At 33.0% G+C, this 16,963-nt stretch overlaps 2 protein-coding genes across 11 annotated transcripts; one reads left to right on the forward strand and one right to left on the reverse strand.

Annotated features, from left to right (window-relative positions):
• The first annotated feature begins 1,014 nt into the window (after positions 1-1,014).
• Positions 1,015-13,321, forward strand: LOC116343634 (putative uncharacterized protein DDB_G0282129). 8 transcript variants are annotated; one of them, XM_031771831.1, is made up of 11 exons: positions 1,015-1,233; positions 2,183-2,282; positions 2,348-2,431; positions 2,857-3,129; positions 3,188-3,546; positions 3,614-4,286; positions 4,403-4,484; positions 5,742-5,859; positions 6,795-6,909; positions 11,535-11,605; positions 11,695-13,321. In XM_031771831.1, the coding sequence occupies exons 1-11, from the start codon at positions 1,085-1,087 to the stop codon at positions 12,788-12,790; spliced, it is 3,120 nt and encodes a 1,039-aa protein (XP_031627691.1). In that variant the 5' UTR covers positions 1,015-1,084; the 3' UTR covers positions 12,791-13,321. The 8 variants fall into 8 exon arrangements, 6 of the variants coding, with proteins under 6 accessions (XP_031627691.1, XP_031627699.1, XP_031627723.1 ...); XM_031771839.1 differs by lacking the exon at positions 6,795-6,909 and adding an exon at positions 7,042-7,157 and having other exon boundaries at positions 11,695-12,799; XR_004201349.1 differs by lacking the exons at positions 5,742-5,859; positions 6,795-6,909; positions 11,695-13,321 and adding an exon at positions 7,046-7,157.
• On the reverse strand, positions 7,464-10,983 carry LOC116343678 (putative GPI-anchored protein pfl2). Of its 3 annotated transcripts, none has more exons than XM_031771893.1 (5): positions 10,850-10,983; positions 9,728-9,831; positions 9,533-9,664; positions 9,304-9,465; positions 7,464-9,240 (listed from the first exon to the last, which is right to left on the reverse strand). In XM_031771893.1, the coding sequence occupies exons 2-5, from the start codon at positions 9,827-9,829 to the stop codon at positions 7,855-7,857; spliced, it is 1,782 nt and encodes a 593-aa protein (XP_031627753.1). In that variant the 5' UTR covers positions 9,830-9,831; positions 10,850-10,983; the 3' UTR covers positions 7,464-7,854. The 3 variants fall into 3 exon arrangements, with proteins under 3 accessions (XP_031627753.1, XP_031627761.1, XP_031627746.1); XM_031771901.1 differs by lacking the exon at positions 10,850-10,983 and adding an exon at positions 10,032-10,114; XM_031771886.1 differs by lacking the exon at positions 10,850-10,983 and having other exon boundaries at positions 9,728-9,997.
• Positions 13,322-16,963: the final 3,642 nt, after the last annotated feature.

The raw sequence follows: 16,963 nt of genomic DNA on the forward strand, positions 1-16,963 counted from the left end.
CAATTCGATGAAAACATTTGTGAGAAGTATTAAAGTTACTACATTACAAAATGGAACAAACCCAATTTGGAATATGAATTATGAAATTTTGCAACAATTAGGAAAAATGCATAAGTAATACTACAATTTAAATTCTTATTCTTTCTTTCGGCGAATCATAAACAATCGTGAGAATTATGTTGTATTATTTACCCAACAAACAAAGCATTTCACTTTAACCCGTGTATCAAATAACATGAAAATTGCTTTTTTTCTCATTCACAAACGCACGCATTTTAGCTGAACGGTGAGAATGTGAGAAATGTATCTGTTTTTTTTTTCTTCATACGTAATATTCATTACAAATCGAAGTAGCACATGATTCTTCAATTGAATTGTTTTTGATAAAAATGAAATCAAAATTCAGTTTTTTAATCGTTTTTTTAGCATAATATTTATGTATCATGAACGCCCCAATTTTCATTTAGTTAGAAATGAAAAATCCAACATTTATCTTGATTCATTTTGAGATTAGAATAAAGTATTTGAAAAATTGAATTCGATCGAATGAGAACATTTTAGATTTATTTCACCAATGTTGTCTTTGTTTCTTTTTTATGAATTTTCTGAAGACTTCGATTTTCGGATCAAAAGTTTCTTCCGAAGTTTTATATAGACAATCAACCATTTTTTGACAATCGTATTTGCCAAATGGTACGAAAAGAAAAAAAAATGGCATTAATAATGATGATAAAATTCATATTATGAATAAATTACTTGGTACGACTTATAAAAAGCCAGCAAGTTTTTATTCTTATGTGAAATAATCATGATAAACAGTTTGAGGAATCAATTATTTTAATATCAGACCGTTTCTATTATGACAACGGTTTCAACATTCTTTGAAGGAAACGTACAAAGACATGCCAGCAAGAAAGAAAGAAAAAAAACTTTGCAAATAAATATCGATCAATGAAACAACTATAAAAGAGTTGAAACCATTTTTTGTTCTTTCTTAAACGGGTGAACCTTCAAACAAGTGACACAGTTTCTTGGGAATTCGGTTTTTTTTTTGGTGTTTTAACTTAAAACGTAACGTACAATTATGAAAAGCGGCATTGGATACAACTATATTGATCAAAATCCTCTTATTGGGTCAGCATCAAGATCGATGCGCTCAAAATTTGGAAAACCATCACCAAGATCATTGCATGGCAGCAATAATAGTTTGGCAAGTAGCCACAAACGAGTAAGGTACTTAGAAGAAATTGCTTCTTGTTGGGATTTGTGAGGAAAAGTGACAATTTTGATGTTATTTTAAATGGAATTGGGCGAGACATTAAAAGCAAGAAGAATATCAAGTTTTTCATTCAAACGATGATTTTTTTATACTAACGATGACTTTTTTGATCGAATGAAATAAACTCCCGCTAATTTTTTATTCTAAAGCAATTTGTTGTGTTAATACACAGCAAATAAATATATTGAACATCATGAATGTTATAACGAACGGGGGACAAAAAAGTCCGATAGTAAAAATAAAACATGCATGTCTAACTACGTTAAATTTGCTGCGTCCCGGTTTCTTTAATATTTTACATTCTTTAACATTTTGGCTGTTATTTGTTTTTTCACACTGTACGAACATAATTCATATTTGAATCAATATCAAAATTGTTTTTTCCCTTGTTTCTATCTAAGGGAGCCAATCGTCGAGACTGTTTCAAAGAAATATATTCGCATATTTACTAAATTAATCATAAATTATCATAAGCTTATGCTCAATGTTATTCCGAAGTTTTTGTTCTTTTTTTATTCTTTTAATTCGTATTAATGTACGTATCGCGCGCATACACAGCCATCTAGTTACTTATGCGGTTGTGGTGTATTTTTTATGCTGGTTGAATGTAAATGCACAAGGGGTATGTTTTAACCATGGCAACCAATAGTTTGTTGTTTATCATATACATAAATTATGTGTCATTGTGATACAATGTCTTTGAGAATCTATTTTCGAATCAGTTGCTAGACAAGAAAAATAAAACAATACAAACATTTTAGTCTTTCATTCAAATTTCGTGAAATACAGTAATTTTTATTGATCATTATTCAGAATGATTGGAATTTTGTATGTGTTACTTAATTACGAAATTATCATTGTACAACTTTTAGAATCGTTGTCTATATTTTTGTTTTCATTTAGAAAGCCCGTTGAATCTCAGAAAAGGGAAAAAGTGGTGAACAAGAAACCAAGTCTTAATCATACCGAATATGCATATCGCGAAGCAGTGAACAGACTTAAGGTAAGAAAATATGAAAGAATCCGACAATTTATTGCAAATAATAATATTTTAATTTTTGATTAAAGTCGATGTTGACTGATTCATACGGATGTGCCAAACAAAACATCAGACGCCCTGGTTACGAATCTGATGACACGGACAATATTTCGGTAGATATCCACATTTTTTATTTTTATCAATTATTTTTTTTAAAGTTTTTTTTTCATGAATTTTAAATCATAATTCCAACTATTTTTCGATGGTGTTCAATTTAGTCAGTTTAATTGCCGGTGTAGTATAATTTTGCTTTATTTGCTTTGTAATAATATGGGTCTTGTGAATTAAAAAAAAACATTCGATAATTATGGTGGCAGATGGCAGTAAAAGTGCGAGTGAATCTCGTTGCCCTATGGCAGGAGTAGCATATGGTACCAATTAGAAGTGTAGTGTTGTCTAACACCAATACATAATTATATTTCTATACACATAAATTGATTAAATGAACCAAGGCGCAGTGTCCTTCAAATATTTTGCCACACATTATTTTACGCTAAATTGTTTACCAAAGAGAATAAACTCAATGTTTGTACGATAGGTAATCGAAAGGCCAGCGCTGTCCGAAATATCCAAATACATTCCATCATCTGGTTTATCACGCTACTCTCACCCTCATTCGAGCTATAGCACTCAGCCAACAAGATTAAAATCGGCCGAATCAATCGCAAGCCTTCAACCAGTAAGTCAATATGTAAGTCCAGCTGCACCGACTGCCATATCAGTGGCCAAGCCCAATAATGAATTGCTTCAATTTATCGAAAAGCAGGAAGGTTACATTGAACAACTTGAACGAGAGTCACACTTTTGTCGGGTAGGTCAATGACAACAAAAAATTAGCTTTTCATTTAATCGAATGCAAATAACTTTAGGGTGAACTGAATAATGTTCTGACCAAAGTAAAAGATGTGATATCGGAAAATGAAGCTTTAACCGAACAAACAAAATTGGGCACAATTGCATCGGACACATCAGATAGTGGTAGCAATGATTATAATTACCGAACCACATCAAAGGAAAAACACGAGAAAATTAAATTGTCCGGACCGAATATTGTTTTTGAATCTCGAATTAGTGAGCTCGAAGCTCAATTGGCCCAAGCTGAAATTGACATAAAAAAACTTACACAAGAAAACAATCAATACAAACAGAGACTCGCCAATGGCGAAGGGATTACCAGCAATGCCATAACGTCTGATGTACAAAACAGGCAAATCAAAACTTTGCAACGGTATATAAAATGAAATTGAATAAATACAACGAAAATATTAATGGTTTTGTTTGTTTGTTCATTTCAGAGAAAAGAAGTCGCTTGAGGATAATGTACGAAAATTGCAATGTATTGTCGATTCGTTAAAAGCGAATGATGCTCAAAATTTTTCAAATTCTTTACGATCCCGGGATCTTGTTGAGCAAAGTGCTTTTGAAAAGGCACAGTCCGACATTGAAATTCGTCGATTACGCGAGGAACTTGAACGTCAACATGGTCGCGTTCGTGAAATGCAACTTGAAATGACAAAAAAAATTGCCGAAGAACGTTCATTAGCTGAAAGACGGTATAGTTATCATGTACAACAAGTCGATGGTGATTTGAGTAGTCAATGGGAAACTGCGTCTCGGCTACAATTGGAATTGGAACGTCAAAAGCGAGCTGAGGCCGATTATCGTCGAGATTTAGCACAAAAAAACTCACAAATTGAAGATCTTCGAAGCGAAATGAAGCAGAAAACGACATCATTACTGTCCGATATAGCTCAAGTAAATGCTGAAAAACAATCATTGGAACAAGAAATAACATCGTTGCGTATGCAACTAGAACGTGCAGAACGACAAACAAAAGTCGAATCATCACGATTGAATGCAGAAATTATGTCATTGCGTCAGCGTCTAGATCGAGCTGATGCCGATTTACTTCAATCAAAACGCGAAAACTTACGATTGAGCGATGAAGTTGCAGCTCTCGAAAAAGAAGTAAGTTTGCCTAATAAATAAGTTTTTGAAAAAAATGATTATAAATTATTTTGAACAAGATTTTTTTTTAATAAGAAAAATAATTTCTATATACCAATTTTATTTCTTACAATTAGATCACTTTGGGAGATTTGAATCGAGAGACAAGGCCAAGCAAAGAACTGACCAAATTAATGTCAGATATGGAATCAAAGCACCGTAAGTTGATACAAAGTTTTTGTTTATTATAGATAAAAAAAAATGGTTACAGAGTAACTGAATGTGATAGTCAACTAATTTGGGACTTTTTGACTGTGCAATTCAGTTGAATAGAAAAATATTAATAAAAAAAGGAATTAAATTTTGATGTGATGGGAGTGTATTCAACTGACAAAACTTCATATAAACTTCCACGAAAGCATATGACTTTTATAGGGAAAAAAATCTTCCTAAAAAACTATTTTTTTTTCATCCGTTTGTCCCGAAATCAAATCAAATATAAAGAGCAATCGCGTGAGATGCTCAAAATTATGGGAATATTTCAATCACAAAACGTCCCAATTCAGTCGAATATCGCTTTGTTAAACTGTTATTAATTTATCTTTTTACGAGATGAGCAAGCTGCTGTTGAACCCAAAAAATTGCTTTAAAACATAACGAAACATTAACCCATTGACGACCGTACATATATATTTTTTATTGCATTTTTCGATAAAATCCATTTCATATCGTGCTCAGCATGATTCGTGCAAGAACAAATCGGGATTAGGGTAAATCCATTTCATTGATCAAAACATCTGGATCTTAAATTTTTTTCTGCATTTTGTGCCATTTTGCATTCTTTCGATGAAAATCTTCACCACACTTGAAAAAAAAAAGAGACACCATCAGCGGTCGTTAATTGGTTAATTTTTTGTATAAATTTAGTGAGTGCAACAGAAATGCACCGAATACCCAAAGTGTTTACCGTACAGCTTGTATCAATAGTCAATCATTTTCGCTCTAAGTACAATTGAACGCACTTGTGCTGACCGATTTTGTAATTTATAGGTGAGCACTTTGTGTACACCAGCTCAAAGTAAACGAGTGGCATGTCACTATGGCGATAATTTACTCAATCGATGTGCAATTTGAATGCACTGACTTTAGAGTAGACGTAGTAAGTTCGAAATTGAAAACAACAATCAAATTGTAGATGTATTGGCGATGTCAATAGTTTATCCATGAGCGAAATACTATATCTTTAGAAGATGGTTTAAACTATATGCTACCATTTTATATTCATAGTTTAGATTAATATAAAGTTCCACTTCAGAAATGAGTGAATGGTGTACACAAATCTTTTTTTTTTCATACTTCCATTATGCAAATGCTATTCATATCTGGTTGGTTTCACCCAATAAATGTTTTTTTTTTTTTTCACTTACGATTTTATTAAATCATATCAATATATAATATGTATTTTTTGTGTATTAGTTGCTACGGTATCCGAATTGGAAGGCATGGTTCAAGGTCAAAGACAGCTCATGGAAAAACTGACCGCCGAATGTAAAACGTTAACTAATAAATTAGAGGATGCTACACTCAAGCATAAGTAAATTTCATATTTAGTCCTTATACGCTTTAAATCGCATGCTTTTTTTTGAAAAACAATTATCAACAAATAATTGATTAGTGATTTTGCTTTTAGATTTGCATTTATTATTGCACTTTGTTGTTTTTCGCATTTTAAAGTAATAGGTGCTAATTCTTAGTTTTTGGATTGTCAGGGCACAAAATGGCAGCGGAAACACGAAGAAACGAGTACACTTCGCTGAAGAAAAATGTGAGGCAAACGCATACACCATTGTTGGCCAACGGCCAACAAAACAAACAATTGGACGATATTCAAACAACCGATATTCAACAATCACAAATGATGAGCTCTCCACCACCTTTGGATTCAACGTTCCAAAAGTCAAGAGAAGAGCCATCTATGTCAAATAAATTACCAATCAAAGTGGATGTGAGCGTTAAATTTGTGCCCAAAATTCCAAAAACCAAGATTAGTGGTGCCGATGTAGATTGAATGTTTTCTCGAAATCAATAAAAAATAATAATACATAAAGTGAATTTAACGGTGGAATGCGAGTTTGTTTAAATTATTCTAGATAGATTATAAAATGCAAATAGTCTTTTGGCAGAGGTAAAATTCATATTCATTTATCATTGTATAAAATTAGAGGAAGAACGATTACACTTTTCTCTTCTAAGAGCACCAGATAAGTTATAACACACTTAATACGATGTGTTTTATTCATTTTTGCATCAATCAATTGGATCAAAGGAAAAAAAATAATTATTTGAATTGAAGAAAATTGAGTTAAAACGTGATTAAGCTTATGGTTTCTTTTTTTTGGTATTATATTGATGATATTATTATTTTTTTTTGCATGATGTTTTAAAATATTTGTATTTTTTTTTGCCTTTTGTTAATGATTGCTTTTATCAATTATCACTTTTTTCATATTTATCGGTTGGTAATTAAAGAAAAGAAAGGGCACAACTAGGTCACACAAACGTTATTCTAACGGATAAATTAAAGGATACCCACGTACTTAATTCGTATACAAGCACTGCAAACAAGTATCCTGCCGAATATCAGGTAATCACAATATACAAATCAAACTAATGTGGACATTTTTCTTTTTCCTTTTTGCTGCATTTCGTTCAACTGCAATATTTTCATGTACAAAACTCATGTCTGGACGATGGTTTATGCTTTTCAAATTCGAAGGCAGGAAATGAATACACTTCAATCGAATGTTGACTACTTAACCACTAAAATCGAAAATAACATTGATAAAACAGATAATGAAGACAATTTTAAATACGAACAAGATACTAATCAAGGTAAAATAATACCATTTACCAATTTCCATCACACTGATTTTATCTATTCTATTTAAAATGAAAACATGTGCTTAAAACCAACGAAATTATCTGTATGGCTTTTAAGTAGCCGTCTCAAATCTCTATCATTTTTTTGAAAAGAGAATTTTTCGGGCATATTTCAGAAAATTAAAAGACTTTGTTCACTTTTTCACCAATAACGTTCAAAAATTGATTCATTTAACTTTGGCAAAATTAAATTTTTTGATAGCCGTTTATCGAGTAAATCCTGTAAATAAAGGTCCAGTTCAGTGAAAGTGTTTCCAATTTCTTATCAAATGCTTTTATTAGGAAAAAAACTTCGGAAGGAATTACAATATTTTTGCTAGAAAAAAAGAGTATGTTGACCTAACCCTTTAGGGTTCTTCATGACTTTGATAAATGTTTCGTACTCATCCTTTGACATTATCATTTATAGTTTCTTTCAAGTTGAGCTTTATAAAATGTATAAAAATGAAGTGAATTCTTTTGGCTGAATTGATATCAAATATGGAAGATATGATTTCGTTTTTGTTTTGTGTGAAAATGAATGAGCATTTCTATTCACGTTGTAAGTGAGTATGTTTTTTTTGGTCAAGGATTTTGAGTGATTAGTTAGAGATTACGAAATTATCTCTTGAACACTCATTTCATCTACGTTCTTTTGGGAAAATATTTTTCACTTTTTTTCCATAAATTCACGAGCTCGGATCGAATTTGGCCATATCGAATTATTCACTAAGACGTTGAACGTATTTTCCGTGTCGACGCTTATTTTGAATGAAACATAGGTTTGACGTGTTGCGATTGCATTTTGCTTTTGTAAGCTTCGAATTGAAACTTTTGACGATTCAATGTGGAAGTGTTGCAATATAATATCGGCAAGCAATTCTTCAGTCATATTTTTATTGTTACTGCAACACCAAATTGAGCGACCAAACATTGCCGGTGTCCGTTTGTTTCGACGTCGGTTCCTTGCGCCTGTATTACGAGGATTCGTTGCATTGGAAGTCGATGTAACAGCATTTGTATTACGTGCATTAGTCGATGTGGAAGTCACTGTGGATCCCGTAGGATTAGAATTGACAGAAGTTGCTCTATTGGAAGCCGATGTGGATACACGGGTTTCGAGATTGGCAGTATTTATTCTATTGGAAGTCGATGCAGTATTTGTATTACGTGCATTAATCGTCGTGGTAGTCACTGTAGGTTTCGTGGGATTGAGATTGTCAGTATTTGGTCTATTGGATGTGGATAATAAATTTAAATGTGTCGCAGTATTTGTATTACGTGCATTAATCGCTGTAGAAGTCACTGTCAGTCCCGCTGGATTAGAATTGACAGTCGATGCGGGTAAACGGGGTCTGAAAACTCTATTACGAGTATTTGTTGAATTGAAAGTCGATGCAAAATTAGAATTGCTCGCAGTATTTGTATTACATGCATTGATCGTTGTGGCAGTCACTGTGGGTCTCGTAGGATTGAGATTGACAGTATTTGGTCTATTGGAGGTCGATAATAAATTTGAATATGTCGCAGTATTTGTATTACGTGTGTTCATCGTTGTAGGAGTCACTAACAGTCCCGTCGGATTAGAATTGATAGTATTTGTTCTATTGGAAATCGATGTAGTATTTGTATTACGTGCATTCCTCGCCAAGAAAAACATTGTGTCAAAGTTAATATTGGTATCGACAGTATTTGTTCCATTGGGAGTCGATGCAGGTTTCACAGAATTGAGATTGGCACCATTTTTTCCATTGGAATTCGTTGTGGTTTCAGTAGGTTTGGGATTGACATTAACAAAAAGTTTAAGCAACGATGCAATTGAAATTCGCAATCGACAAGTTGGACATGTTCCAGCTTCTTGAATCCATGGTGAAACACATCCTTTATGAAATATATGACCGCATTGCGTTGCTACAATTTCGTCGTTTTCCTTAAAATCCATACAGATACTGCAATCAAGTATCATTTCACCTTTGGACGCATTTGTTTCAGCTGTCACTTTGTTCATTTTCGTACTATCATTATTTAATCTTTGCGATGACGATGAAGATAATAGCTATCAAAAGCAATTTATAAGTTGTAGCATTCATTTTTGAAGATAATTTTGATAGTGACTTACCATCGTTGACGTTCGAACATTTGTTGTTTGATTGGAATAATTTTCCCTAAGCGAATTTTGAATAGCTCTTGCGACATCATCTTCTTCAAGTTGATTAAATGATGGAATATGAGTTGATGATCGAATTGATCGGAATTGTGGACGAAGGTCGATTGATGGATTCTGTTTTAAGAAAATATAAAAAATTCGATTAGAATAAAACTTTGACCCCAGACAATAATTAACATACATATTGGGTTTGGGCGTGCGGTTGTGGTGATGGATAAGATGTTGAAGAGCTAAAAGTACTGGATGTATTTCCAGAGTACTGGGTGTGTACGCGAGTATTACCTGTGTTGGCACTACTTGCACCATATGACGGCTAAATGGATGAAACAAAAAAATCAATTCTTTAAACGTAAACATACGAACTCAGGCAACTTACATAAGCTGAATATACAGTCGGTGTGTTGTAATGCATTGTGGTATTTCTATCATCTGTCCGGCGGCCGTCTACAACCCTCGAAGAAGATGAACTCGAACCCATAACTACAGATCAAATGAAACTGTATTTTATTTCAAATCACAATAAACAATGTTTCGACTATGGTGACACTCCGAAGAACGACTATTATTGGTTGAGATATTGTGAAATTACTTTTGGAGTGCACATTGAAACGAGACACAGAAACGTCAAGAATATAATGTTATATACAATTTTGCTATCTATATTATAATGTACACCGCACCAAGTTTTAAAATATAATGTCACACACACACAGGAAGGGTATAGAGCGCGTTCACAGTTAATGTATTCATATTTTCTTTATAAAGCATACGTTTGAAATTGCATATTCAAGCGAAATGAAGAAGAAAATCGACAAAGAATGGCTATCCAGAATGTAAATAAAAATTCAAATCAAAAAATTGCTTCATTTGCAAATTGTATTGTTTATCAATTCTGTGTATATTGAAGTCGAGTTTGTGTCCGATTTAATTTATCGCTAATAATGCGATGTAATTTATTCTGCGTATCGTATACACACTGTAAGCAAGACTCGTCGTTTGCATGTGTCGAACATGAATACTCATACAGCTCAAGACATACACAGTGGCAGCAAACTAAGAAGAAACGTCTTGCGTACAGTCAATAGACGACGCAAGCGGCGAGTCGCCGGACAACATATAGTGCGAATATTGCCAATTTATATTTGCTATGAAATATGCGCTAATTTATTTATAGCGTCAGTCCAATTTCTCTGCGAACATTTCAAAACCATTCGATTCATTCTTGAACATTTTGCAGTTAGCACAGTTAAACCAGAGCCAAAGTTCGCATTTTTGACACCAAATTTTACTTGAAATGTTAATAAAGCCTTAATGAACCAAATGGATTTTCTAAGTTCAGAGCTGTTATTGATACCGGAGAAGTGAGGATCCGCACTTATTTCGTATCATTTTTCAAATGCCGCACCTGAATACAATAAAGATGAGCACCATGTCCGAAAAATGTTTGAAATTTTCAACGAACAAAAATATTTCTTCTTTTCAACGAAAAAATTCTCACCTGAGAAATGTGATTTTTTGCCGTTGGTCCAAATGATTTCCTTTTTGTATTAACATGCAAAATTGCAAAAATTTTCTTTGTTGATTAAATTTACGATAGAACTCGTAGGATAGGTGTTAATCGGTCGACAGCCGGTTGAAGAATGTATCTATACAAAAAAAAAAAAAAAAAAAAAACAAATCAAATGTTTTTGTTGAATGGCGTGAAATCCAATAACATTAATTTATTTACATCAGCCTTGGCTAGTACACAGCACTTTACAAAATACAAACAATAGATAACGGTGATAAAAACCAACCACACATGGTAACAACAACAATATAAATATCACATTCGGTAATTGTACATCAAATGAGAGAGAAGAGCCACGATTCGATATTGCCTCTGTCTTGGTTCAATGAATTGTCATCTTTTTGTATGAAATATGCTTCTTATGCATCAAGCTGACTCTCTTTGTTTACTGGTGTGAGCGTGTTTTCATCACGTAAGATCATTGGGAAATTTTAAATGTGAACCATTGCATGTAGAAAGTGAAAGAATTACCGAAAAGTTTGTTTTCCTAATGAAGGGCCATAATGATGGCATGCCATAGAAAACATACTTAATAGAAATATTTTTTTTTAAATCGACGACACATAAGAAATAGAATTTAAATTTGAAATATTTTTTTGTTTTTAATTTTTAGCACCAATCTCACCATACAGAGAACATACACCATACAGAGCAGTTAGCGAACCCTATGAAATCGACACGATGGTAGGTGTATTTTAATAACACTATATAAAAATGATAAAAACAAAAAAATCAAACATTTTCGATTGTTTTTTGTGTATTTTGGAATGTAGCAACAGCCTAAATCAGTACTTAGCACATGCGTTAGCCCATCAAGCTCATTCAAACCCGAATCAAATGGACGAACAAGTCAACAAAGTCGCCGAGGATCTTTGTATGAGACTCAACGTCGACTGTCACAACAAAGCATTCAAGGATTTTTCAAGCCAGAAGCAAATCCGGTCAGCGATGCAATTGCAACCGAGTCCGGTGATAAATACGTCCAAGACAGCTTTGAAACAGAAAAGCCAAAATCAAACCGAACATCACCCGACAATGAACAATTCCAGTCCAGTGATCTCCGACGAAAAGGCTCAATCCGGTTCTATGATGAAGTCCAATCAATTGAGGAAAATAAGAGAAATGAAGCAGTCACGGGCTATGCACAAAATGAATACGATTATGAAAAAGATCTTCAAACCCAAGTGCAACCGCAGCTTCAGCAGCAGCAACAACAACACCAAGATCAAATTTATTCCCAAACACATTACGAACAACCCGATAATATTTATGGAACCGGAGAATATGACGCTTCACAATATGTTGAACAACAAGACTATGACGGAAATCAATACAACACAAACGCATTACAGCCCCAAAATGAGTATGAATACCAAACGGGATATGAAGGATATGATGCAAAAGACTATGAACAATCAGCATATCAGCCAAGTGACCAGCCAAATGAACTATCATACCAATCAGAACAATACAATGTTGGCTTGTACCAAGAAAGAACCACACCAAGAACATCTGAACTTGGAAAAAATCACGCGACACAGCCACAAATACAGCAACAGCCACAACTACCACCACCACAACAACAAGCACAACAACCACAACAACCACAGCAGCAGCAGCAGCAACAGCAACAACAAAGCTACACAGAACCGACACCGAGCAATGCAAATGTGGAGCAAAAATATAAGGGAAATGCAAACAGCACAGCTTACGCCACAAATCGACAGCAGCCTATGTCAAAACAGTCAACCAAGAAAAATTACACATAAACACACATTGAATGAATTCCAAAATGAATATGATATATCGTCAATATTATCCATTAGTAGTCCAAGCCTTTTTGATTCACATGAAGATGACGAGAATTAATTGGTTTGAAATTAATTTTATATCATTATTATCCAGAACTGTTATTGACACCGGAGATGTGAGGATACACATGAGTTCCTTAATTCCGTATAATTTTCCATGTGCCGCACCTGAAGAAAGAGTATCAAGAAAAGTGGCTGCACCTCGGTGGTGCCAGTAGCACCTCTTATCTTAGCATTGCTTCATAGAACTATAAATAATTGTTTTAGTCTCTTCCAAATAAGGCGGAAAACTTAAATGGGCTACAACGATGCTATGAATAATTTAAAACTTGAAAATGAAGGGTATCGTGTTATTTGAATCGATCCCAGAATAAGTTCAAATATATTTCACAGTATTGTACTTTTGGTGCATATTTTCCAGGTTTTCGTTTAAAAGAAATGAGTACGCCTTAATTAGGCATGCATGAACCGTATTCAAAGTGTGCTATGTACTATTATATCATTTTTGAAACCAAATAATTTCATAATTATTTACGGTGCCTTGTGACCGTTTTTCATATTTAAAATTAACTAATCTAGACATTGAATATTCAACACAATTTAATTCATCTATTTTATCCAAAATAAATATATCAAAATTTATTTATTATAGCAATTCGAATAAAGAACATATAAGGAATCAAATTTGAATTACTAATTTACAATGTTCAATTGCTTTAAAGGAAGTAAAAAGAATACTTTTGCTTACTAATAAATGAATGTGAATTAAAACACCATGAATTGCCGTTTTTTTCAGAGACTGTTTCTCAGAGCAATATATGTGAGGGGGAGCGTTCCGAGGTGCCGGAGGAGCACTGATGAACTGAGCTCCTATTAGCAGCAAAATAAAAAAATTAATTTAAATTGATTGTCTCTTCTTCGTTCTGCTCAAAATTCGCTGACAATTGTTCAATTGATAATAGATGTCTTATTTTTTATTTAAAAAAATCAATAATCCTCACATTTTGCACAAATTACAGATAAAATATCCACGTATTGTACACAATTATTGTACCTTTGTGTATATTTCCCGTGTGTTTTATACTTGTATCTTGTGCATTACATTCGTTCAGTGGGATTGGATTGTGGACAACAAGTTTTTCAATTCGATAAGGCCAAAGGAGCAAATCTCGACCGTCATCATCGAAACTATAATAAAATCGATTTCATTGGAATATTTGATTTTATTTAAGCTGAATTCTCTTTCTTAGAAAGAGATCGGCCAAGATGATCATAGCATAATTTGGCATTAGATGCTATTAAGCATCACCAAAATTTCGGGCGCTTAATACATAGGAACCAAAAAGATTTCCGATTACTTAACAAATCATATTAAAAGATGAATAATTCAAATGGTCGGAATCGGTTCCGCATGAATAAATAGCACTTTCTAAATGAACTCCCATTGCAATTGCCCATAACAAAATTACGCAAATATAGTGTAAATATTACGAATTCGACAATATTACGAATTGAAGTAAGTATAAAACAAACCACATGTACAGTTGGGCATTTTCGGTATCTTATTATTCATCTTATTATCTTATCATTCTAATAAGATCAAACTATATTATTACTTATTATTTTTTTGCACTAATAAGTATAGTAATAAGTATAGTTATTAGAATGTTACTAGTCAGAAGACTAATAAGATGCATGTATCTTATTAGTATAGTTTCTCATCAGTATATTTCGATTGATGTTACTAGAATCAAATACTCGTACTGCTGAAATACGAAAAACAAATTATAATTAAAACTGGAAAAATCTTCAAATCGATTTTTCTCGCTTTTCCTATGGGAAATCGAGAAAAATAACGAAAATTCGGTACCCCTATTGGGGCCCCATTAAGGGAGTGGACCACGAGTGCTCAACTTCCAGAACATTTTGGGTCAGGTCGGATCCACTTATTCCACAAGATTCATGTCCAGATCATTTCTTCCCGCTCCCTCTCATACGATATCATACGGGGGTATTATGAGTAGTGAACGTGACGATATAATGAGTAGTGGATCTTGTGGAGTAGGTGGATCCGACCTGGCCCAAAGTGGGTCAAGACCGACTTCCAGCTCATGACATCCCGTTCACTACTCATAATATCCCCGTATGATATCGTATGAGAGGGAGCGGGAAAAAATGATCTGGACATGAATCTTGTGGAATAGGTGGATCCGACCTGACCCAAAATGTTCTAGAAGTTGAGTACTCGTGGTATCAACCTGAACGAATTATAGCTGGTTTATATTTATTATTTTATACTTTATTAGCTTCTTTACCTTTATTAATAGGAATTTTATTTATAAATTATTTTTTAAAGAGCTTAATTATTTTTAATTTTAGAAATATAATTTTTAATAAATTTTAATATTTAAGATTAATGGGGCCCCAATGATGGTACCGAATTTTCGTTATTTTCCTCGATTTCCCATCGGAAAAGCGAGAAAAATCGATTTGAAGATTTTTCCAGTTTTAATTATAATTTGTTTTTCGTGTTTCAGCAGTATTTGATTCTAGTAACATCAATCGAAATATACTGATGAGAAACTATACCAATAACTATAATAATGAGATACATGCATCTTATTAGTCTTCTGACTAGTAACATTCTAATAACTATACTCACAGAAGACGTCAATTGTAATATTTGTGAACTCTGGTGGTGATTTACTAAATTACCACCATTACAATGTGTGGCATGGTGATTTTTGTATGTATTGTATGTGCTTTGCTGAGCAATATTTGTTGGATAATAAAACAACTGAATAGTTTGAACTCTATTGAAAGAATGAAATATATTTTTAATTTTTTAAATGACAATAGTATTTCATAGAATACTAGTTTGCAAATACTGAATCATACTTATTTGCAACATTTCCCCCTTGATTCAGTAAATTTGGAAACATCATTTTATTACAAAATTTGTCAAAATTTCACAAATGTTTTCTTCATCATTTTTCTTTTCTCTTTCTTTTTTCTCAATACACAATTTGTATAAACCTCCCTTTAATTTCGCAGTAGCCACTACTTTGTTCTTTTTACGTATTTCACAACGATTCTCATCAAATAAAACTATGTATCCCATTTGATTTATTTTTGTTACTGACAGTAGATTTTGTTTTAATTCTGGCACGTATACTACGTTTGTTATTTGTATTTTCTTTGATTTGCCGTTTTCATCCAAAATTTTGATTGAAAAAGTTCCTTGATTTTTCGCAAATACTTTTTGTCCATTGGGTAAAGTTAGTTCAAGCGGAGTTTCAAGTTTCTTCAGGTCTTTAAACATTTTTCTGTTATTGCAAATGTGTCTTGTTGCTCCCGAATCAATGGTCCAATTTTGCAAATCACGGTTATCATTTTCTTTTATATTTAATATCACTTCTTCTTCTTTTTCGTTGTCACTATGAATTTCGTTAATTACCAATTCATCTTTTTCAATTTTTCGCTGTTGTTCCAAATATTTTTCGAATTCTTCAAACTGTTGAAATCGTTTTAATTTGAAGCAATTGTCCATTTCATGTCCTTTCTTCTTACAGAAGTTACAGTAGCTTTTGTGTGTAGTTTTCAGCACTCTTTCTTCATGATGTTTCAATTCATATTCTTGCGTTTCGTGTTGTCTTTGATACTCATCCAATAATTTTGTATACACCAAACTCCACTTCAAATCCCTTTCAGATCGTGCTTCCAAGGCTGTTACAAGCGTTGAGTAAGTTGATGGTAAGCTCGCAAATACCATTCCTATTTTCCATTGTTCAGATGGTACATCACCAAGATCAGACAATTTTTGAAATAGTTCACTTAGTTGATTTAAATGATTTTCAATTTTTTCATTTTCGTTCATTCGAAGTAATGCAATTTTCTTGTACAAAGATATTCTGTTTGTAAGTGTATCTTTTTCATGTACATTTCTCAATTCGTTCCAAGTTTCTAATGCTGTTGTCTTGCCTCTGATGTGTACCAATTGACTGTCTTCGACATTTAGGCCAATTAGGGATCTTGCTATGTCATCCTTTTTACGCCATTCTCGAATTTGTCGTGTCGTACTTGGTAGTTCATCTCTAATAACAGTCCATACTCCTTGGTTGATTAATAATAATTCAATTTTGTATTTCCATGTATAATAATTTGTATTATTTAATTTTTCAATTTTTGGACTTTTCTCCATTTTGTGATTCAATCAATTTAATTTTTTTTT

This window comes from Contarinia nasturtii, unplaced genomic scaffold (assembly GCF_009176525.2).
Source record: "Contarinia nasturtii isolate CC-2019 unplaced genomic scaffold, AAFC_CNas_1.1 Cnas_scaffold_129, whole genome shotgun sequence".
NCBI lineage: Eukaryota > Metazoa > Arthropoda > Insecta > Diptera > Cecidomyiidae > Contarinia > Contarinia nasturtii.

Coding starts and splice junctions, on each gene's coding strand:
- LOC116343678 (XM_031771893.1), bottom strand. CDS start 9,829: ATGGGTTCGAGTTCATCTTCTTCGAGGGTTGTAGACGGCCGCCGGACA. Junction 9,466..9,532: donor CGCACGCCCAAACCCAATAT/GTATGTTAATTA, acceptor TTCTTAAAACAG/AATCCATCAATCGACCTTCG. Junction 9,241..9,303: donor ATGTTCGAACGTCAACGATG/GTAAGTCACTAT, acceptor TGCTTTTGATAG/CTATTATCTTCATCGTCATC.
- LOC116343634 (XM_031771831.1), top strand. CDS start 1,085: ATGAAAAGCGGCATTGGATACAACTATATTGATCAAAATCCTCTTATT. Junction 3,130..3,187: donor GAGAGTCACACTTTTGTCGG/GTAGGTCAATGA, acceptor AAATAACTTTAG/GGTGAACTGAATAATGTTCT. Junction 3,547..3,613: donor CAAATCAAAACTTTGCAACG/GTATATAAAATG, acceptor TGTTCATTTCAG/AGAAAAGAAGTCGCTTGAGG.